General features: G+C 39.6%; 1 protein-coding gene across 2 annotated transcripts in view; it reads left to right on the top strand.

The window, feature by feature from the left end:
• LOC105926805 (GDNF family receptor alpha-2) overlaps positions 1–25,247 on the top strand; it is a 93,620-nt gene that overhangs the window by 15,971 nt on the left and 52,402 nt on the right. For both annotated transcript variants that reach the window (XM_036144441.1, XM_036144440.1), the window contains exon 3: positions 4,292–4,378. In XM_036144441.1, the coding sequence (XP_036000334.1) occupies positions 4,292–4,378 (87 nt within the window). The remainder of the gene's footprint in view (positions 1–4,291; positions 4,379–25,247) is intronic.

The raw sequence follows: 25,247 nt of genomic DNA, 5'->3' as shown, positions 1-25,247 counted from the left end.
ACAAAGTGTTCTTATGCAATAGGTAGACAAAAGTGGGCCCACTCCGAGTGGTTCCGGTCATGCTTCCTGCTGTCGAAGCCAATGAAGTCAAATAGAAGCTTAATTACAACGATAAGTTGTTGCCCTGCGGCTTTAAACATCTTACCACTGAACAGCTGAAAAGGAATTTTCTATGACGTGATGAATCCATAATTGGGTCCAGGTTGACTGTCACAGAGCATTTTTATGTAACAACCCCCCCTGTTGCATATGTTTTCATGTCCTCTGGGTATATGTGATTGAAAGTGGGTTTTGTAGTTTTGTGATTCAGTGAAGCCTATAACACAGCTGTATGCAAGCCTTTAAAATCCCCAACCATAGCAACTCTTCAGGCTTTACAGTGCTTTTGTTTCACCAAATTGCACACTCAAAAGTTCAACATGTTACATTTGGTGAGTCTTAACACTAAATATGTGCTGGTTTTTACCACAGAGTGAGAAACCGGCTGTTCAAATGGTAAGCACTAACATAGCAAGATGGTGTACTTTTGACAAATTACAGAAATCCTTCCTTCCATGTTGCTCTGCAAAGAGCAAACTGTTCTTACAGAAGAAAAAACATTGTTTTTTTTTCTTTGAGTCTTTTGCTTCTTTTCTGAAGTAGTTAACCTCGGTGGGTCCCGCTGAAAACAAAGCCATAGAACAAAGTTTGCGTGGTTATTTGCTGAATAAGTGGTAGTCTTGAACTGAAAGGCTTCAAAGCATCATCGCTTTCAGGGGTAATTGGTGTAATTAGACAAACTGAGCATCTTCAAGTTCTGCAGCTTCTCTTGTGATAGAAATATAAAGACTAGCATGTCAATTCGTAGGTAATGGTAATATTTCGAATGAAGTATTCTGCATGCAAAAACAAGTTTACTGACAGAAAGAAACAAAAAGAGAAATAAAGAAAGTATTATAAAGAAAAATATTTAACTAAGTTGAACATTCACACTCAGCTGCACATTTCTTTAATCTGAGTATGCTATTTTTAATAACTATACAGTATACTATACAGTATAACTATGCCGTATTTTACTTATGTCGTAAATTTTCCCTTACTGTACAGGCTCTTATTTTTATGTTTTGTTTTTAAATTTTTTATGTATGTGTTTGCGTGTGTCCGCATGCTTCAGTCTTCACTTCGCTGCTGGTAGAACTGAATGTCTTCATTGTGCAACAATTCTATATAGTCAATAGAAAAGCACGTACAGGTACATGTTGTTAAATGGGATCTCATCAAAAAGTTCACTTATTTCAGTGATTTCACTAAAAACATAAAATGAATTTCTTATATGTAATAACAGACCACGCTATAAGGTACACCTGTTAAATCGTATTGTAACAAAAACAGTAAATAAACCAATGTTGTTACAGAAACTCAATCAGCAACATCTAGATGTTGAAAAGAATAACTTCTGAATTACAAACTGAACATTAGATCCGTAAACAAAAATTATTTAGTTGACTGTGAATGTGGCGTGATTATTAAGCCACAGGCTAGTTTTTAGTATTTAGATGTAACAAGACAACCAATTCAAAAAATATTATATAAATGGCTGTTGGGTGGACAAAAATGTCTTATTGGTGTCCAAGGACAATGGACATACTGGTTTGAGATAAAAGAAGGGAAACAGTAATTCTGCAAACTAGTCATTACACAAGGTCTGCAGGAACAGCATCTCAGAACACACAATACGTTAAACCTTGGAGCAGATGAGCCACAGCACAGAAGACCAGATGGGGTGCACCTCACTTCAGCGAAGAGCAGAAAACCAACCATATATCACACAGGGTCGCCAGCACTGGACTATAACAGTTTGGCAAAACGTTACCTGGTCAGATTAGACTCGACTTCAACTGCAACAATCAGATGGCAGGGCCTGGTGTAAAGTATATGAAAACATAAATCCATGTTTTTCATGCTGAATGTGGTAGCACTATGGTGAGGGGGGATTTTCTTGGCACACATTGGGCTCGTACCTACCAATTCATGTTTAGATACCACAGCCTATCTAAGTAGGTCCATGTCCATCAGTGTATGAACACAGTATGAGAAGATCTGCAACATAAACAGGGACTGATTTACTGCAACACATTTGCTACAAAGGAACTGCTTCAGAAACAGAACTGATTTAGACTTTAGACTTTAATTTATTAGGTCCCCAAAGGGCAATTCGTTTGCAGCGAGTAATAGTTGTAATAATAGCAGCCATCACAAAATTGCACAAATAATACCGCCAATAGACAAGACACAAGGATAAGAAGCGACTTATAAAAGTTAAAGGAGATCAATCTAAAACACATTTGCAAAAGATAAAACACTGGAGTCAAGACTTGAAGTAAAAATTAACGATGAAAGCTGTGCAGCAATTAGATAGTGACTCAACAGTTTGTTTAAAAAGCCAGTGACTGCAGGGACAAAATAGTTTTTCAGTCTGTCTGATTTACAAACAAGAAGTAAACATATTTACATTTGGTGGGTCCCAAACAGTGAACCTTTTCAGATTTACCTTTTTTATAATAAGGAACTCAGATTTTTTTTATCTTATCACATTTTGTTTTAAAACCGAAAGGTTATGTACCAAACCATAGTTTTGGGTATACTGCTTTGCTATTTAACTCTCTCAACTGATTAGAAGTAGCTCACTTTGATCACACCCTGCATTTAAATCTGTCCATCATCCTCTGACCTGCCCACCTCTCCCTATGGGAGAAACTCTTCCCCACAAAACGATGCTACGACTGCCACATCTAACTAGGAGGGTGTTGTGTTAACGTTTTGCATGTTGGCCCAGATGTTTCATTTTTGTCTCCTCTGACTTGAGCACTTTCTTCTAGATTTGTGGTGTGCCTTTGTGGCAAACTGGCTTTCTTTCAACAATGGCTCTCTTCTTGCCAATCTTCCATAAAGTCCAAATTTGCTGAATGCACCACTTACAGTCATCATGTCAACAGATTTGCCCCCTAATCTATGTCTTTCTGCAGCTCCTCCAGAGTTACAATGACCCTTTTGACTGCTTTTATGATTAACACTCTCTTTGCCTGACCTCGTCTAGATTCATACCTCCATAAAAGCAAGTAAATTTCCCTTTTATGTTTCTCCAGCCTCTTTTTTATGGTGCTCTGTCTGTTGCTTACTGCTCACGTGGAGCAGGACTTTTTTCTGGTGCCACCTCCCTGACTCTGGCCAGCATCCAGATAACTGCTGCCATCATGCTGTTGGCTGTTCATGCTTTCTGTGGCCGCTAAGCCAGGAGACAGAACCTTTGGGCTTTTAGCTGCGTTTGGAGCCGGGCCATTGCGGCTTTAGTTCTGGAGGTCTCACCCACCTGTGAGGGTCAATTTTTCAGATTCTTTCATCCTGTCTCCTTTTTGACCCCTGCCTCCTGATTTATTTCTTCAGCTGTAAAACAGCTGTTTCTCCTGTTTCTTGTGATAATATTTCACCACTTTGTCATTCATTAACAAAAATGACCCCCATGGGTCATTCCTTAATGCATGCAGAAAGCTTATAATTACAACGCACAGTCAAAGCAACGAGGAAGTCAAAGCAGATTGTAGAAATGTTCTATCACCTTTCATCTTTACTCTAAACTTTCTGGCCATTATATTGATAAATTGTACCTTATGCATCGATTTCATCTGTTGATTTGTTGTTGTGGACGTGTAGCCGGGTACCAGGAGATTCCAGATTTCCTCATCCTTAGCAGGAGGCCTCAGAGCCACCCTCACAACACCTGCACTGTGTTTCTGTCAGGATCAGAATGCAAAGCTATTACACACTGGAGGGTTTGTCTCAATCACACAGAATGGCTATGAATTTTAAATGTGGGATTAGAGCCCACAGAGGAGCGGGCGCATGGGAGAGCCACAGTCAGTGGAGTGCTAATTTGATTTTTTACAAACTGCTCCTACAGTACAAAACATTGTTAGCGGGGAAGATCCATTGCTTGTGCTTTAGCTTCCCAGTTGTTTCACTGATTCAGACCACGACAAACAACAGCGTGGCTCACCAAAAGGAAATCATTTGATCAGGATGTAAGAGCTTGATTGAACTTAATAAAACAGGTTATTAGCACTTAATGTCCACATTAAATCCCCTGCATACGTCCATTTAGCCCACCAGCACAAGACTATAAATGTTATTTGTTGCAAATGTGACCACATCTGTTTTCTGTCTTTAGTTTATGCGGTCCATGTTACATTGCAGCATGATTAGAGTCAGTTGAGCTGCTTCTCTGGTGATGAATGTTATTCCTTTGTTGTTTCAGGTGGAGATATGGAGGACTCATCTCCATATGAACCTGTATCCCCCAACCGGCAACCTGACGCGTTTGGCTTGGCTTCCATCTCTTCAGGTATCTCTCCTTTGATCTGCCCTAAGATCAACACTGAGCTCATCATGCCCTTTTGGACCTTCAAAAGAAAGTACAAAAGGGCTTCTACTAGGAATAAAATGAAATGTGTTGACTGTTGTAACGGCTCGGCTCTTTTAGCCATAAAAAAAGTACGGGGACACGCGGATGCAACAAAACGAAATCTTGAACAACACTGAATGTTCAGTGTGTGTAATCAGTATATCAGTCATGCAAATGTTGGTGCGTAAAGGAATGCAATGGCACATTAGGTAGTGCTAAAAAGACTGAAATCAAATAAGCATGTCAAGACTGCGGCCCACTGCGGCTGGCGCGGATGCAACAGAGACCAGGTGGAGCAGGTGGGACCGAGCAGCACCCCATGCGTGCAGAAGCACAACGCTTTTATCAGCAGGAGGCGCCGGGCCCTGGCAGATCCTTTGAGCTGGGTGCACCTCGTGAAAGAATAAGAAAATAACGTATAAGATAAACAATAATCAGGGCGGATCCCCGCATGTTCAAAGAGGAGGGACCGTCACGCTCCTGGTCACAAAGCGTGGGTTATAAGTACGGCGGATGAATATAAACACGTGACACTGAACCCTCCACGATACAAAAAATTGTCTTCCTCCCCTAAATGAAGATTATAAACATATTTTGCATACGTTTTTGCAAAAGATGACAGCAAAATGTGTAGAACTGTGATGTTTTTCTTAAATATTGATCTTTATGAAGGCAGAAGTCCATATACGTTGGTGACGTAAGTGGCTGCCAACGTGACATGACTGCGTCACATCTTTCTGAGACGCAATGAAATCTTCAGAGAAATGAATAAAGGAAAAGTTGTCTACCTTCCCTGGATGAAGCTTATGATATAGTATGCATACTTTTCGCTAGAGATGTCATCAAGATGCACATAACTGCAAATGCTTTGCTTAAATGTTGTTTTCAAATAACTAATAAAGGAAAGGTTATCTACATTATGAAAATAATATCCATACTTCTCACTAAAAATGTAATCAAAATGCATACAAACAGACGTTGTGCTTAAATGTTTACTTTTCCACAGGCAACGGCAGCCATGTTCTTTTTTTACTGGGGAAAACTTAATAGTCGTGTGACCTGGTTGCAAGCCAATGAATGAATGAATAGACCAAATAAAACATAATCCTGACATGTATTGATGAGCCAAATTGTGACAATACTATGTTTCCCGCTTACACGTTTTCCAGTGAGACTGGGTTGCCAGTACCATACCCAAAGTCACTGCTCCCACACAGCCAGCCACACAACAAATGATTCAAACAAAAGTGGGCTGACCTCTCCACAGCAAAAAAGGTCTCAACACAGGTACAACACAATCAATTGACAAGATGTACGTATATATAAAGACACCACTTAATGCAACCTCAGAGGGCACTCAACACCACCTTCCAGCTTACCTTTTTCCAATGACTACTCTTTAGTGCAATCATTCAACAACTCTTCTGAGAGACAGTGAAAAAAAACAACAACTCTGAGACAGACATAATGTTCACCTGTAACGATAGAAGACCCCATCAAGCACTGCTCCACACCGGACAAAACCAAGATGAACCGCCTCAAAAAAAAATCCAAGGCGTGTCTCTGACAAAGTACGTTTCCTACTTCAAAGGAAAGGCTGACGATAAGTGGGGTGCCCCACCCCTAAGAAGGCCAAACAGGTTTGTGCCCAAACACTGAACCCCGCCACGAGGATACAAACATTTGAGCCCAAACACACCAGGTTCCACTGACAAGCCCCCACCTTTTAACCGCTCAGCTCTTTTAGCCATAACAAAAGCACGGGGAGGCACATATGCACCGAAACAAAGCGTACCACTGAACCACAACAAAACAACAATGAATGATCAGTGTGTGCAATTAGTATATCAGTCATGCCAATAGTTGCACGTGGCATATGTTCATGGAGGAAAGCTATGGAATGTTAGGTAGTCATAACGATGCTGAAATTAACTAAGCATGTCGAGGTTGCGGCCAATGCCGACTTGCGTGGCTGCAAGGAGACAAGGTGGAGCGAGCGGCGCTGAGCAGCAACCCATGCACGCAGAAGCATGGTGCTTTAAACAGCAGGAGGTGCCGGGCCCTAGCGGATTGAGCTGGGGCTTTCTTGTGCACCTCGTAAAAGAATAAGACAACAACATAAAAGATAAACAATATTAAAGACAGATCCCCACATGTTTAAAGAGGAGGGACCACCACAGCTCGATTTTCTGAAATGGTTTGTGTTTTTTTTTCTTATACATGGTGTGAAATTCCTTTTGCAAACAGCAATCTGAAAAGTGTGGCATGCATGTTTAGCCCCCACCAATTTGATACCTGTAAATAAGATCCTGCTCCACTTTTAGAAGTTGTTGAGTTATTTTATAATGGACACCGGAGGCATGCCCCTGCATCAGGCAGTATCTTCTCTTTCAGAGTTTAAGACTCAAAAACACATTTATTTGCCAAAGCATTTTGCACATCCTGAGAGATTGCATCTATTTTAATTATTTTAGCAGTTTTAACTATCCTATTTGTCTATTTTAGCTTGTCTGTGTCTTACATGTATCTTTGAAATGTATTGTTTGTCAGTTGTACATGTACAGCACTTTGTTGACCTAGGTTATTTTAAAGTGCTTTAGAAATAGAAGTGGTATGGTATGGTACCTGTGATTAATTTAACCTTAGTATAAATACAGCTGTTTTGTGAAAGCCTCAGAGGTCTATTAGAGAACATTAGTAAGTAAACAAAGACCATGAAAAAAACAAGGTCAGGAAGAAGTTTGTGGAGAGGTTTAAAGTGCTTTCTCAAACTTTGAAGAGCCCATCTGAAAATTACGCGACTATACGGCACAATTCCAGAACTAATTAGACATCACCATCCTGCTAAAGTGAAAGAATCAGACAAGCAGCCAAAAGGAGGAGTGGACACTATGGAGAGGCCTCAGAGATCCACCACTTAGGTGAGAACTATCTGTTGAAAGAAACTATAAGTTCTGAACTACACAAGTTTATCCTTCATGGAGAAAAAAAAAACGCAAAAAGAAAGACAAAGTTACAGTAAAGCCATAGGAATCTACAATTTGCTACAAGCCATGTAAAGGACAGAAGTACTCTGATCGCATCAAATAAACTTTTTGGCTTAGACGCGTCATGCTGTGTGTGGAAGAAAGCTAACATTGCAATTTACTCTGAACAGACCATCTCCAAAGTGAAACATGGTGGTGGCAGCATCATGCTGTGGGGATTTGTTTCTATAGCAGGGCAAGGGAAGCTGGTCAGACTTGATGGGAAGAGGAATGAAGGAAAATACAGGGCAATCGTGGAAGCAAAAAAAACTTGGGACGTCCAGCAGGACTATGAACGTAACGGTTTAGATCAAATCATATCCATGCGTTTTAATGGTATAGTCAAAGTTCAAACCTAAGTCCAACTGGAAAACCGTAGCAAGACTTGATAACTGCTGTTTACAGATGCTGTTGGTGATGACTTTTTGTTGTTGTTGATGTTTTTTTACAAAAAAGAAACTGGGAAAAATATCAATCTGAAAATGTGCAAAACTGGTGTAAAAGTTACTGCGTTGATTACAGCAAACCTGCGTCCTACTCAAGGAAGTTTGCCGAATATAAATGCATGCCACAATTTTCCAGTTTATTATAAAAGAAAACGTGGAACACCATGTATCGTTTGACTTGGTATCTATCCACTACCCTGTGCTGGTCGGTCTTAACGCCCAATCAGATGCATTAAAGTTTGAGGATGTAATGTGACAAAATGTTGGACGGTTCAAGGGAGCAGTTCGTTTTTGCTTTACAAGGCGGTGATTACTTCATCTGTCATCAGATATACATTGGTTGTTGGGAAGTGAGGCGTATGTGCACCATACTGCATTTTCCCCAACCATTGATTTTGCTTCTAGTTTGATTTCTTCTTTGGTTTACTAATTAAACAACCCAGCAGAGTTATAGCCTGCTATTTAATCTGCTGGTTACCATTGCCAGGGTGTCACAAATCAATGCAGCTACCCACATTTTTTAAACCCCAGCTACAATATGTAACGCACAGCAGAGTTGTGAGCTGTGTAATAAATGTGGTTGGAGAAAGGGATATCTAAACCTTAACTGCAATCGTGGAAGATTCAGTTATTTTCCTTCATCTTGTGCTGGCAGAAAATTCCACAGGATTCTCCTCTGTTCTCTTTTAGCCAAAAGAAATCCACAAACACCAAACACAGTGCATTTATTCTTCTCATCTGGGAGATGTATTACCATTTATTGCTTATTTTTTCATAACTGATAAGGAAACACAACCCTTTTGGCTTAAAAAACTATTATTTTTAAAGGTTTACTATAAAATTGTGACCCAATAAAGTAGATAATGCTAGGGTCAATAGTTTTGAAAGATGGCGATGAAGCCCACCATTAAAAACTGTGAACGAATGCCCTCTCCTTTAAGATTTCAGCCCCTAAGTGCTCAAAATAAAAACTCAGAAGCGTTGTAAGTGCAGTATCTTATGAAAACGTTAGCAGTGTGGAAGCAAAAATATACAGTATGTGCCTGGGTGAAAAGAACTAATTCGCTAGGATGTATCTAGACATAACAAGATATAACAGGGGACTCATTACTGTATCCATTTTACTTCAGCTGTTTCTCCCATTCTCTCGGAGGTGAAGTATTGAATTCGCTCTCCAAAAATCTTTTTAGCCTCAAGCTTTGCTCATTATTTATCATTTCTGAGGACAGAGTAATTGATTGTGGCACTGAGAGTAAACCACGGGCAAACAAAATAAGTAATTACACACTCATTTTATGCACTTCTCCCTGCGTTTGCCATGGCACTTGGAAGCATTCATATTCATGTTTGTAAACCCTGCTTTATGAGAAGCTGGGGAACATGTGATATGTTGTTGGTTGATGAGGCCAGGGGAATATGTACTCTCAGAGAGCAGCTGTAGAAAATTGAAAAGTAATCTCTGCTAAATTTCTGTCTGAAAATGAAGATTAAGGTTCAGAAGGTTGGATTGAGACGACAGGGAATTTTATGATACATTGTGCACACTCACTAAGGTGGAAATAAGTGAAACATAAAGACACATTGTTTCTCCTTTTGATAGGACATGGGAGCCAAAGCTACTTGGTTTTGATTTTCCTCAAAATGCAGTTTTTATATTTAAAAGCATTGTTGGCTTGTGAATAGAGGGTGCTTGGGTGCCTCAACGATCAAAATTGCAGGAAAAAAGTATAGAAACCATAATCATAAATTAACATAATTAAATAATTAAATAAACATAAATATCACATCTGTTTCTCTCATAAAATGTGTCTGACTTGGTTTTTCAGCCTTCCCATTTTATTTTTGGTTTATTTAGTTGTTTTTTTGTGTCGGCCTACATACATACATTTAAATGGTGAGGGATGCCAAATGAGTTTGTGTATGTTTTTAAACTTCTGGCTTCCATGTGACTTCATGCTAGTTGTTCATAAGTACGTTTAAAACTCACCTGTGTGCGCAGTTTTTTGCGCATGTGGTCAATTGGGGCTTCTTGTGTCATTCTTCATCCAATCAGATTATTTAATGAAACCTGTTAATCACACCCCTGGACGCTCGATGTGCAGGTGTGAATGTCACTCAAACATAGAAATGAAAACAGTCAGTTAACAACAACAACAAGAATGGTGTAGTGACAAAAAAAACTGTAATTTATTTACAAAATAATACTTTCACACATTTTGGCGGAGTGAAAAAAAGTGGATAAAGGAATTTGGACTGGGTTGACCAGACTGAAAAATCATGCACCAGGCAAGTGACCGTGGACGAAGTTAGTTTTTGCCCTAGTTAAGTTTTCTCTATATCAATTAGTCTCACGCCCTCAGCTTCCCTGCTTTCTTTCTGCCACAGCTGCTCTGCATTTCCTTTAATCAGCCTTTTTGGTTGCTTTGTTGCCTGCCTCAGTAATTGGACAACAAGCTACCTTTTCTGGACTGTTTGGTGAGCATGGAAGGAGCTGGAAACCTCAACATTGAAGTGTATAGCAAACCCACACACACAGACCAATATCTTCTTTTTGACTAACAACACCCACTGGAGCACAAATTTTGTGTCATCGGAACCTTACAACACCGGGACGAGCATGTCCCTACTAAAACAGAAGAGAAGCACAAGGACAGATACACATCAAAGATGCTCTCCAAACCTGTGGGTATCCTAACTAGGCTATTGTCAAATCAGCAAGAAAATCCAAAAGACCCGCTGCAGAACATAATGGTGAGAAGAATAAACGCAAAAACATTGTCATTCCATATGTTGCTGGAGTCTCAAGAGGATTTTCTCCAAACACAAAATCCCAGTACATTTCAAACCAAACAGGACCCTCAGACAGAGGCTGGTACATCCCAAGGACAAAACCCCCAAACCTAAGATGAGCGGAGTGGTGTATGCAGTTCAGTGCAGTGAGGAATGTTCTGATCTTTATATTGGAGAAACCAAACAACCTCTCAACAGACACTTGGCTCAACACAGGAGAGCTACCTCCTCAGGTCAAGACTCTGCTGTCCACCTACACCACAAAGGTCACTCTTTTGACCAAAATGTCCACATTTTGGACAAAGAAGACAGATAGTTTGAAAGGGGTGTGAAGGAAGCCATCTACGTTAAAACAGAAAAACCAAACCTCACCCATATGAGGATATTGGTGATCAAAACATCGTTCCTCTAAGCCAGGCTAATAACGACCCTAACGACTCCCTGTGGCACAGGAGCGGACCAGTTTTGGTTCAATCTGTAGGCATACAATGATTTTACCGACTCCCCATTACTAAGTTTTTGGACCTGTATCGATTCAATTTGCATGTTATCTAAGCCATTACAATGCCTTTGTTTGGGCAGTACTATAAAGCTTGAAACTCCACATTACTTCAGACTTTCTGAATTGACAAAGCTTTCAGGATAGGAAGCGAAATGTCTTCAAACTTGGCCAAAAGGAACACGAAGGTCAGTTTTTCATTTGCCAGAAAACATCACATTTTTTTCTAGTAATGTGATAGTTAGGGACTGCTTTGCAAATTTAAGATTTGCCAAGTCCTGCATGGCTCAAAAAATGGTCTAGTCAAAGCCAGGACACAAATATATTTGAACTGATGTTGCACGTCATTAAACACAACCTTCGTGCTTAAAAACCCTTCAATGTGGTGGAATGAAAACAATTCTGTGAAGAAAAATGGCTCACAGCTGTTTCACTGTGATCCAAAACTCTTATTAACAGTCACACAGACACTAGATGGCAGTTATTTCCACCCTTAAGGTCCTCTTGGTGTTTATACCTTGTTTCTTGAAAGAAATATAAATCATCAGTTCAAAACAGCTCTTTATTTTTACACAGTTTATCTTTGTCTGATGATAAAATGTATTGATATGAAGCATTTAAGGATGACGACAAAGCAAAAACAGAAGACATTTGAAAGGGGGCACAGTAGTTTAATAACCTAAAATTATGATTAAACTTTGGCCAAAAGTAATTTCTGCAATAACAAGACAGTCCAAAATATAACACCTTTGCACGTCAAAACAAAGGCAACAACAGTCAATGTTCCAATGTTTACTACCTTGCGAGCATACAGAAAGTGAATTTGGAGTTATTAATAATGATAACAAATACAACTTTGCCTCTGTTTTCTTTGTGTGCTTCTGGGCTATAGAAACACTAAAGCAATAAACCCCCACTTTAGTCACAGAAGCCAATAATGTAATTCTGCCGAAGACTGAAAGAAAGATTCTTTTGTTTAACAACCAACTTTAAAGACCTGCAGTGTTTTGCATGTAATTGTATCTTTTCAGTATGTCACGTCCTTTGCTTGACTGCTGCCCTGACTGATGTTTTTTTTTTTTTGTAATTAATTTTGGATAAACCCTAAGCACTAAATGTGAATTGTTGCTTGTGGTTCCATGACGGTATAAACAAGTAAAAAAAATAAATAATGCTGTCCCCCTTAAGCATCAATAATCACATGAAGACTTGGGCCGAACCAAATGGCATCCCCTCCTCTGTCTTTGTTAGCCTTTATTCTATGGTTTTACATTCATGGCTGGGGGAGAGCAATGCGATTGTTTCTATGATGTAAGGGTCGGGTAAGAACCTAAGATTGTGTTTGAAACACTTTGTTTAAAATACTCCATGCATATTTTCCGTTAAAATATCTTGCATAACATCACAGTAATGGTAGTTTTAGCTGCTCTTAATCCTAGCAAATAATAATCATAACAAAAATAGCTTTTAATTTCTCAATTGAACATATGCTATCATCACAACAGCCAATATAAAATGTATAGTTATCTGTGTACCGATGTATAATATTTTTAACAGTAATTACGGCTCTTTGACAGTAGCCAGATCTTGCATATTTGTTCCTTTTAGGGAGACATTCAAACGACTGGCAAATTTTTACATGTATTTCTTTATTTAAAGTTTGAAGTCAGGGAGTAATTCATTTCATCCAGAAAATAATCAGAAAATATCACTGGGAGAAATAATCATGCAAGTTTTGGATCAGATTCATTCAAAGCTAAATATCTCACAAAAATCCATTCAGCTGGGCAGGCATCTGTGTTTGAATTATCTACACTGAAATATAGATTTTAGGGGAACTTTGTGTACTATTCTCTGATGTTTTATGTTTATTCTTTTAAATTATATGTTGACTTGTGCTCCAACTATGTATTTTTCTGGCTGTGCTTTTCAGCAGAGGTACATCCGAATGCTGCTGCATTTTCTTGGCTCACAGTAGTCATTTTAGCTTTTCAAGTGTCCAGCCACTCAAGCTAAATGAAGTGTGTCCATCTCTCCCTCTTAGACTGCTGAATACCAGGCAATCACAGGACGGTGTTCAGGGAACTGGTATATCAAACAATTGTACTATTTTACACACCTCCCCTTATGCCTGGTCTTTATCTGACTTTCAGTGGAGTAACAAAGGAGGAGGCTTGTTTATCTGGGTGCAACACAGCAAAAAACTAAAAGAAAACAAAAAGAACGGCTCAGATCTGAGAATAGGTTCATGTTACTGAGCCAGTCAAGCTTGGATTTATTTGTGAAAACCACAGCAATTATGTTTAGTGTTTTAATTAATCCAGGCACAATAGTGTCTTGTTGCTGTCTCAACAAGGACAGCAACAAGACACTATTGTGCCTGGATTAATTTTCTCACATTTAGTATTATACTATTGGTCTTCCAAAATAAACACTAGATGTTGTACGATGACGCAAACTAACTAAGGGCCACTAGCCCAAACAATACACAAGTTCAGGCTTTTAAGAACAAGACAAGATGTAACACCAGTTGAATATTATTCTTTGATGTAAAAATGTAGTACAGTTTTCACAAACTATTTAAAAAAAATACACCTAGTGGTTAAAGTTGGAACAACACATACTCAACACCTTCATGGAGAACAGTCATTTCTCAATAGTTTGTTGCTGGTGTGAAATTCCACTGAATTTTTACTTCCACAGGAGAGGTCTATGATGTTGTATTCTGTTCTATTTCTGGTCCACTTCTCTTACTGGCTTCCACGTTTGCAGGCTGCTGCTCTTTCATTTAAAAAAAAAATACCAATTGCTGCGCTCTGTTTCGGGAACCCTGTGAACTCTAATATGATTGGCTGAGGAACCAGGAAGTAAACAAGGGCTACACTCTGAACCGGAGTAGTTCCGCACTGTACTTCTAGGTTTGAAAGGAGAAAAACGTGACGTTGTTGATGGAGAGGATGGATTGTTTATGGGGAATGATACCTCCATCCCAGGTGACAAGTGAGAATGATTTAGATTGATTTTACAGTAAATATATTACTTATAGCTCCTTTAAATATTCCAGTACACGTCTGACTACTCCACAGGATTTGGTTTTAACTTTGCCCAAATCCAAGGTGTGGTTCTAATTCCAAACATGCATTAAAACTGCTCCCTTTTTGGTAAACAGAAAAATGCTTCTCTGCACCACAAACTGTGTTTGAAATAATCGTTTTATAATTCAAATTAGAAATTATCAAATGCAGTTCAGAATCATAAATAACATGAGCGCTCTGGGACTTTAGTGCGGCACCGATAGGAAGTCACAAAGCAGCCAACTTGAGGTTTGTTAAGGTCAGATTAATAGATGACCAACTGCCTTGTTTTAATACTTAGAACATTTTTACATCCTATCCGTGACTCTATTTTCTTTTGCTCAAGAACTCCTTTTGCACTTCAAAATAAGAGTCTCAATTTAAATGCAGGATGTCAAACTGTTAAGCATTCACTTTCATATGTGGATTTCATAATATTGGTTTAGAGTTGTTATCACATTCTGACAGTAACTGGATAGCGATTTGTGAGACAGACTTCACTTTGTTGGAGGTTTTATAATATCACAAGATCTTTTTAAACCACTACTACAGACGTCTCCAGGCCTGATAATTGCTTCCTTGGTAAATATTGCATCGGCAAATTGAAATGGCATCTACTTACGAGAAATAAACTGGTCACATCTGATGATGTATCAGCTTATATGTATGCCATTTCACCAATGAATATATTGACTGCTATTTAAATTAAATGGCAAGACAGTTTTAGGTGCATGACTATGGGGGAGTGTGTAGATAACAGTAGGAAATGAGATCTGATCATAATCTTTCTTAGGAATAACTCCAAATCGAAAATTGTAACATGCCAACCTAAGGCTTATTTTTGTTTTACTTTGCTTTTTTTTTTTCTTCCCCTTCTGTCCTTCAAGTAGATTTCACACTCGCTAGCAATGCATGGATTTACTGGAGCATGGAGCTCTCTGCATAAACAACCTGCAGTGAGAATAGAGTCAAGCTTGACCTAAATCACCTCAAGTATTTCTAGAAATATTGCTTGGTTGTGTAAAAAAAAAAAAAACATTGCATAATTTCTGAGTGTACCATTCGACCGCCTCAGACTGCTTGGTATTGTTCCATAATATAAAAACTTAGAGCAACAAACAAAATCTTGGTTGAAAGCGAGGATTAAAGAAACATCCACAGTGGGGTGAATGATACTTTTTTTTTTTAGTCACCTCTATCAAAGCTCAAATAAGTGTCATTTTTATACACAGGATGCAAAGCTATTGTGGACAATAATTGTAACATGGCCTGGTGCAGTGGGTTCTGTTCTCTTGACCCAGAGCTGAGCTGATTACCTTATTGAGAGCAGAGGGCAGCAGAGAATCCGCCATTCAGAGTTCCCACTTGGAATTAGGTTTAACATCCTTTAGTTAGACCCTCTACCTCTCAGCTCTAAGCCTTTCACCTCTCAGCTGAGTATGTCCACCATCCAATTAAATCCAGAAGGCTGCTTGTAGTACAGCTGAAGAGACGGAACAGTGCACCAGCCCTGCTAAGTATGCTGCTGCAAGTGTTTGACATTTTCACGCCATTGTCATAACAATTCTTATTACTTGGGCAAACACAGAGTTTTTTTTTTTTTTTTTTTGTTTCTTAACGTATGTACATTAAGGGTCTAAAGGGCTTTAGGGTGCAAGAGTAGCTTAGCATGTATTTGTGCAAGATTAGTTTTGTGTATGCCTGCAGCTGTCCCCATGTGTGTTCATATTGCTTTTGCTAATATGCTTCATTATCCTGTGTGCATTTCCTAATCAGTTCACTCTTAGTAAAGCCTTAGCTTGTCCCTCAGTGGATTTGTAATGAGACTTGTTCCAACTCCTCTTGCATTAGTCAGCGTTTTGCGTAGAAAGTTAGCATTAGGGAGCAGAACGTGTTGTTTCAGTTGACTTGAAGGCTAATAATGAACAGGGGGGCTTATCAATAAAACAATAGGCAAGCCTTCAAATGCACATTGTGGACTGTTTTGAAGTTTTCCAAATGATCATGAGGGAAGGGAAAGCTGAATAAAGGCAATTTTGAAATGACCTGTTTCCAAGATATATACCTGTGTTTGTAATGATTCATAACTTCTCTGGAAGCCCATTTCCAATTTCATTTAAAGAGTTCTCCATGTAAAAATATTTCGCTTTCTCACAATGTCCATGACTTCTTGTTGCCTCTCGATCTCGTGCTGCTTCGATTTGCTGGAGTTATTTCATATGCAGTTGTAAAATGTGGCTGATCGCTGAGAAACCCAACGATTCTCTGAACTCCATTGGCCTGCCTTTTATGAAATCCACTCACATAACCCGCTCGGTAAAGCTTAAAGAGATGATTTTGTAGATTCAGCGCGGCTCCTTTTCCTCCCCTCTGGAAATCCCCATTGCGACAGAATATAGAGCTAATGACTGATGAGGCCTTTGACACGGAAATGCTTGACACACTCCTCGGGGTCCAGACTAAAGACTTTCCTAACAAGCTCTCACACGCTCACCCTGGGCTGTATTAAATCCAAACTTTGGCACCTTTCCTAATTACTGAGAACATACCAGGAGTTAAGCGTATACTCCTAACCTGGCCTGAACCCACCCCCCACTCTGCAGTGTAGGGTCCCTGGAGAATGGGATGATCTATGAAATCCTGAATTCAAATTAGGCTGACTCAGAGCAATTACTTAAGAAAGAAGATGCTCTACTCGCTGGGAAAAACTATCCAAATCCTAATACAAAGAGCATGGTCATTTTTTCTGCTTCTCTTTGTTTTTACAAGCTCTTTGCATATTTTGTTCAGTTTCGTTTTGACTATGTCCCTCTTTTTCAACACGGCCTGCTTCTCACATTTGTCTCCCCAGGTAACTACTTCTATCTCACCTCATTGTCTTGACTCCTCTCCCTTTGTTTGCCAAAAATAGTAGGCTGTTTCCACTACATCACCCGTAGAGAACTCTGATTTATGGTGCACGAAGAGTAGATACATTTATTGTGGTCTATTTAAAAGGAAAATGGCAAGACCACTCAAAAGCAGTGCCATTAACCCAATTCTTCTGGGACATACAAGAATTATTTAAATTTCTAAGAAAGCTTATGCTTTTTCCCATTTGATTTCAAGCTGTCTGATCCCCAAACTAAATTGTAAATAAATACGTTATTATATGACTCACCTCTTATTTATCCAGTTCAGTCATGTGTAGTTGCGCGTCTCAGCAAGAACACAATTCAATGCGCTTTACATGATAAAAACATAGGAAAAGGAAACATTAAGAGGGCATTGCAGTGGCATATTGAAGGAAAGTAAAGAAAAGTTGGACTACAGACTAAACTTAACAATGCTTCTATTAAAAGTTTAAAAAGAACAGTCGAGGGCAACTCTAAACAAATGGGGGTTTAACCTTGATTTAAGAGAACTCAGGGTTTCAGTATTTTTGCAGTTTTCTGGGAATTTGCTCCAGTTTAGTAGAGCATAGCAGCTGAAATCTTCTGCTCCAGGATTGGTTCTGATTCTGGGAACAAAGTAGACCTGAACCAGAAGACCTGAGTGGTCTGAAAGGTTTGTACCACAACAATTGTTTAATGTACATATTTTTTAGTGCTAAGTCAATCAGTGATTTATGAACTAACAGAAATATTTTGAAGTCTGTTCTGACACTCAGGGGGCCAGTGTAGGGACTTTATAACTTGGGTGATGTGCTCTACTTTCTTAGTTTTAGTGAGGACGTGGGCAGCAGCGTTCTGCATTGGCTGCAGCTAAGTGACTCACCAGGCGCTCCAGTAATACAATGGTCACCAGTGTCGAATGCTGCGCCGAGGTCTAACAATACTGTGGTCCTCCACATGGGTTTAATACTGTGGTGAGTGGGAAAACTGACAGGTCATTATTAGGAATGTATTTGGCTATTGAAACGTAGCTTCTTCAATAACCTTACAAATGAGCAGAAGATCTGAGATGGGCCTGTAATCTTGTAATCTTACAACTTGTCGAGATTGCTCTTTTTCTACAGTGATTTTATAATTGCTTATAAGGCCTGGGAGATAACACAGGACAAAAGGGATTAGTTTATTGTTTAAATCAAATCAGACACTGACAGGCAAAAACTTTCGAATTGTGACACACAGTGAAGGAGCGCAGCGGAGACAAAGCTGTTTTTCAGTCAAAATAGGAGATATAAAAATTATGAAGTATGGAAAGCTCTTTAGAGGTTTGTTGGTTGCTTTAATTTTAATTTCAATTTAGCCCGTAAAAGGACTGTTAAATCATTCATCACTCGTCCTCTTCTTGTAGCTCCAGAACTGGAACAGCGAGCCGCGGCTTCTGTGGACGGGTCGGGTAATCTGTCGGCCTTTTACTCTGCTCTATCCCGCTGCTCCCCGGTGCTTCTGTCTGAGCTCCATAGCAGGGAGGCTGGTGCTGTTGTTGGCTTTCCCCATTAAATTGCAGTACCTTGGTAAAAATTACTCGTAGTGAAGCCGGTGTCACCGTATGTGCATGCAGACACCGCGTTCAGTGTGAACACGCTGTTAAAGAAAGCTGTTGATGGGATGTCTACAGGAGAAGCAGTAGGAAGAGTTTAATTCATGTTTAAGTTATTCTAAATGTTGTAGGTGACTTGGTAGAATTGTTTCATTTTGTGCAAATCTGTTTTTACTTTACACAGCATCGGTACTGGACTTGATACTGATGTACAGATGACCCTTTTAATTTGAAGAATTTTCTCTATAAAGAAGTTTGCAAATCCATTGCAGGTCCTGGTAGAGTGGAGTTCAGTTTCTTCAGACACAGGAGGGCTAAACAAAGAATGATAATTATTAGTTAGCTTTTGTTGACGACTCCAGAACAGAAGGATTCCCTTGCATTCTTCGGCTGTAAATTATATCTCTGAAGTCTTTTTTTATAGACGTCACAGTGAACCTGGAGTCCAGCCTTTCGCTCTCTCTGATCAGCTTTTCAACACTCCCTGTTTTCACTTCTTACTGACGAACTTTTTTTCCACAGAGATTTCTTTTTACTAGAGACAACCTTCATCTGAATAGGAGCCACCTAATCAACGATTTTTGAAACTTGGTAAATACTTTGTAAATTAATTCTACTTGCTCATTTACTGAGTTACAGGATAAAATGGAAGTGGAAGAGTAAGCTTGCTTGAAGTTTCAGATGAACTGTTCTTAGAAACGGCTTTTCTTATTATGTCTCTCTGGCTAATTGAGTCTATGGAAATGGCACTTTCACAGATAACAGAAAATAGAATTAACATAAAAGCCATTTATGTATTTGCTGTTTAACATGCTGAGTCAAACCAAAAGAAGTGTATCACATAGTTAGTTTACCCCTCTGTCCTGGTACTCGTTCACAATGGGTTTCGGAAGCCATTAAACATTCATAAGCATAAGGCTTGAGCAGGTCCCTTTACCTGGACAGGCAGACAATCAAAAGAGTCATGGAATTAGATTAGTAATTATGTGAAACTTGCATCGTCTTCAAGAGAACTTTAAAGATGTTAAAGCTCCATTCCACAAGCTTCTCAGTTGGTTACTTTGGGTGTCAGAAAAATTGTCATGAGTGGCATTCACTTTTTGGAAAACAGAATGGTGCTGTTTTTTTTTTTTCATGACAAACTTGAAGTAAGCTTAGCTCATCCTGATGTCAATAAACAGGGTTGAGCAAAATGTTTAAACTGCATTTTACAGGGAAAATGTGGGTATGTTATGCAGAACTGTTATGCATGCACAGTGTTTACCCTGCCAGTCAATATAGATAATGTGTGCCTCTCTCCCCTTATTAAACTTTACTAAAATGCTAATCTTTGTTTTAAACTTCGCTTACGCTGAAGGTGCATGCTCTAACCATCAAAATAGATTTTAAAAAGTCGTTTTTGGGGCATGATTTTAATATTTCTGAGTGGGAAATACAGCAAAGACAGGCAGTGAAATTACAGATACAGATTAATGCTGTAAAAAAAAAAAGAAATAAGTTGCAGCTTTCTGTCAGACCATCCACCAGGTAGCTTGATTAACAAAACATATTTATATGATTGAAGATTTTGCCTTGAGGTTGGCTTATATGCCCAAGCAGAATCAGATTCTTATTAATGATGAAAGCAAACCTCGCGGGGCTTTAAAAAGTGACTGCAAGAGTTATGCCAGTTCCTCCTTAACAAGAACTAGTTCTAAATTTAGTGCGAGCAGGTTAAAATGAATTAATTCCCATTCATGGTTCATTATCTAAACATTCTGGAATAACTTCAAAGCTCCAACATGAACTAGTTCTCATTTATGTATAATGTTTTCTGTAAATACAGTAAAAAAAAAAAAAACGGTCATGACATTATTCACAAATTAGCTCAGCATTCACGGATAAAAAGGGTCACCACATATAGTTAAAAAGATGATCGCTTTGATTCTGTTTCTGGCATTTGAAAGACTTTGATTTTTAAAACCTCAGTCTATTGGATGACCTTGGTAACCACAACATGCCTATATAGCTTTTGGTATTTATTGACCCAACGTCCAATAGTCAATTAGTGCATCCTTCTAATTTTCCAGCCTTTCACTCCATCAGTGCTTCACTTTCTTGTTCTTTGCAACTCCTATGTTTATAGGTGTGTTATTATGTATGCTGAGAGCAGTTGATTACACTGCTGATGAGTCGTGTTAATTATTCTGTGTACTGTGCATTTTTCTTGAATTAGGCTCCATTATTAGAAAACTCTCCAGCTTGTCCGTGTGAGTGGCCATTTAATCTGGTTGTGTCCTCTCACTTCATCCGTCCAACATGATCAGCTACAGTAATCAGCCATCACAAGTCTCCACCGTGATGCTCTTAAAGCTTTTTCCATTTTTAAACGTCTCATCTCATCAGCTTATCAGCCACTTGCGCCAAACATTACAGCACAATATGTTTGCTGAAAATCTGTATTGTGATGCACTTGGAAAATCAATTATAACTCTGTAACACAATACTAAATGTTTCCCCTCTCAACTGCACATCTTTGCCTCCTTCCTTCTCTCCTCCTGCACTTGCATGCCATCCTATTAGAGTGTAATAACATTAGAGCTAGTGAGTGGGCTTTATGTCTTATGCCCGCTCTAGGACATCTTTTTGGTTCGAGTACCAGATTCAATCTTTGTTTCCCAATCAAAGGTAGTAAAAATCCATCCGTTGCTGCAGCCTCCATTGAGGGCTCAGTTCAGCTTGGTCAGATAAATTGTAGGAGCTCATCCTTCTCCTATTTTCTTTTCATCTTAGACCCCCCCAGTGGCCCACATTATAGCTGCAGATGGCCAGGGGAGATTTAGAAGCTGCAATCCATCAATGTAATGCAGCCTGAACTACTGGACAGTCGCCCTGCTAACGTTTCCACCAGCTGGACCATATTGCTCTCCGTTGGCCCTGCTTTGAGCTCGGCCCACTTAAGTAAAACTTGGGCCGTGCGTCGGCCTCCTTGTAGACTGTTAAAATTAGCTATTTTTTCAACTCTCAGTGAAACAATGCATCGGCCAGTTTGCTCCTGTCTAGTATGGTTGATTAATTCTCTCACAAGGGCTTACATTTATCAAACATGCATATGGCAGAATAATTGCTGTTGGGCTATCAGTGGAGGTTGTTGGTTGAATGCCGGCATGGGTATATCCCTCCTTCTGCACCCCCAATCTTCCAGAACCCTCCTTAGCTCCTAGCTTGTGTTGTTACAGATAAAATATTGATTCAATGCGGTACCGCGCACGTGACGTCACCGTCTCAAGAGCAACGCCCCTTTTGCCGCTTAGGTAGGGCATACAGGAGAGAACGCATACAGGAGAGAACGCACGGATAACAGATATGACCGACTTTACAGCCGTTAAACTTTCCCAAGACGATGTTCCAGGCACACGGTTTACTGGTCGCACTGTCGAAGAACACACCAACCTTCAGCTCAAACGATGGCTTGAGGTTCGAGGGCTTAAAAAGACTGGAAAACTGGCCGAGTTGATGAACGGTAAGCTTTGTTTTTTTTTTCCTGCGCGGCGATCATGGCAGCGTCGGCCGTTTTTTTTTTTGTTGTTGTTGTTTGCAATCACCGTCCAGGAATGGGTATATGTTTAATGTTTGTCTCATTTGAAATGTTTTTGAGTAAGCCTGGTAGCAGGCTATCATGTTAGCGCCTGCTACCATGATAGCCTATATGCTGTCATGGTAGCAGGCGCTACTTTATTAACATGTCGGCCACCAAAATACTCTTACCTTGACTTGATGTCGCTGGAATTGGGTCAGGATGTTCTTCGGTTGTGCCCTTTCCTCCGACAAAATGCTTGCTACATATGTACTTGAATTTGGTAACTTTTTCCGGGTTGAACTGTTGTGTAGGCCGACCGCCCCGGTGTTCCAAGCGCACACATTTCTCCTTGGCAGTCTTGAAGAAAACATCCTTCATATGCGGCCGATCAGCGTACCTCGAGTCGCTGTTGCCCGTTCCATAGCAACAATGTTTAAAAACCATGGTCTTAGATTTGGAAAAAGCAGTCGTTTACCGAGTAAAACCTAGGCTAACGCACGTCTCTTTTACAGCGAAACAACGGCGGCTTTTCCGGAGTTTGCCCCACTGCGTACCACGTGATGTGACGTCATCGTGACGTTGTGTTTCTAAAAATAGCTCGCGCGCGGTACCGCATTAAACTCAAGCTGCATTTGAAATAAAATCTGTGCAGAGTGGAAATAATCCAGTTCAGGTTTTATCAGTCAGTTATATTTAAATATTATAATAGCAATGATCAAATGCAGTTCAGGTTCCGTAAAACAGCGTTTTAATTTAATTTTAAGTAGCCTGTTAATTTTAGGGCCAAAAAGGGAAGCTGTGGTTAAAACCTTTATTTTAGCGTGAATAGTCACCTGCAGTTTACAGCCATATTTTCCAACATTTCTTATGCGAAGCACAACACAGATACAATACTGTCCCTTTACTGCATATACAGAAAGAAGTAGAAAATTCTTTTCAGGCACAGTTGACAGATAACTTTTCATCTTAACAACTCTTGTTGTCCCAAAATTGAGTGCCGCCCTAGCTGTGACCTGGGCAACACTCATCTACTAGTATTATTTCAATACAAATTTTGGTTTATATATCAATTTAGTTGTGAGTGTAGCATACGTTTAAAAATCATGTTGGGTCTTGGATTATTTGTGTAAAACCACAAAAAGGGAATACAGCTCCAGCTTAAATGAATTGCTTTAATTGGCAAGTAATTCAATTAAGTTTACCCAACTTAAACTGAATACATTTTAAAAGGGAAGTTCATTTTAGTTAGCACTTGCAATCCAAGAAAAGATATAAAGCCATTTTGGATAAATGGTGGTTCATATTAGTGCAAGAAATTTGTATTAAGCAGCCTTAACTGGGTTCAGGGTTTCTGAGGAAGATGGCTGTTGAAATAATATTTTGTTGAATGAGTCTGAGCTGTGTCTGTAACAAACTGCTGACCTTCTGCACAGAACATAAAACATCACAAGACCAGGGCCAGCTAATGGAAGATTTAACCCCCCCCAGTCAATGTTGGCAGTGTCTTGTGCATAATTGCACTCAGGAAGGTGCAGATTGTTTTAGATTAATCAAATTTTCTATGCCGATGATTGGCTTTTGATTTCTGAGGCATCTAACTATAGAGTTATGTCAAAATGTAGAACTGCCCTGGGAAACCAGAGACCCCCAAAGACACAACAGTGCAGATGCTCACCACTCTGGGTTGGCAGGCCTTTTCAGCAGCAGGTTGGAGACATACCCATTCAAACACAGGCCATGGTGGATTGATACTACTGAAGGGAAGATGGGCCTGCCTTGGGTCAGCTGGTGGAACTGAATTATATTTTACACAACATTGAGTTGTACACTTGGGTTTTGTTTAGTGCTCTGCAGCGTGGCATACTGACAAAAACTGAGGGCTGTTAGAGGGCAACAGGACCTCCTCAAGCATTATCCCTATTTTGACAGACCTACCATTAAAATAGCAAGATATAACACAGTGTGCAGAAAATGTATTTTGTATGGAAAACTCCATTTCAGATTTTGCATTATTAAACCTCTTTGAGACTGTCACCTTTGTTGCTGTCTTTCATTCGTCCATGCTGCAGGTTCTGTGGCCGAGGCCACTGATAAAATGGCGAAATCTGGGCGTGGTCATGACTGTTTTCAAACACAGAGCCTATCAAGTCTCACTTTCCATACACAGGGATTTCTGAAGCAGAGATTTGTGAATCCACTGCTTCATAAATCACATAAATAAATAACGTTTAAACAAAGACGCTCAAGACATATTACTTATATCCCACCCGCTTATCAGTGTTCTTACTAAATTAACCTTGAGACATGTTGAAAAAAGCAATACTGAAAGGGAAGGTCGTTTAAATGTGCTTCCTTCCCTCCAGGAGGAGCGTCTGACATATTGTTAGTCTTAAGGGGCTGTAAGTTTTGCCTCCCCTGAATTAATCTGAAACCACAAAATCATTAATTTTACTTATTTGCTTATTTTTATCCCTCTGCTGGGGTTTGATCCGCTCACACGCCCAATTTCAAGGATTGATAACATGCAATGTACCATGGGGAAACAATCCTGTGCCTCTTGCACAGCCTCTGTAAAAAAAAAGATGGTCTTCTTGCTGCTCCAGGCCATCTGATAGACATGGAGGGAGATTGGTTCTGTTGAATAAGAGATGAATCTCTCAGAGTGTCACCGTGCCGCCACGACCTCTGAAATATCATTATCTACAGGGGAAAGGAGGTTAACTTCTCTAATATAGCCTGAATGCAAGAGAGGGGTGCCACCAGTGAACACGAAGCTTCTTTATTACAAGTATATTTCACGAGAAAAGTTTTTTCTCTTATTACCGGGGCGGCACAGCATCTTGGAACATCCAGACATATTTAATAACTTGACCTTCTTTCTCAGCTATGATAAGCAGCTGGATGGGCAAGTGAGATATTTCAGTTTTTGTTGTCGCTCGAGAATTAAA

This window comes from Fundulus heteroclitus, chromosome 12 (assembly GCF_011125445.2).
Source record: "Fundulus heteroclitus isolate FHET01 chromosome 12, MU-UCD_Fhet_4.1, whole genome shotgun sequence".
NCBI classification, from domain to species: domain Eukaryota; kingdom Metazoa; phylum Chordata; class Actinopteri; order Cyprinodontiformes; family Fundulidae; genus Fundulus; species Fundulus heteroclitus.
The sequence above is the reverse complement of the archived record's forward strand: the minus strand, read 5'-3'. Positions and strand labels throughout refer to the sequence as shown.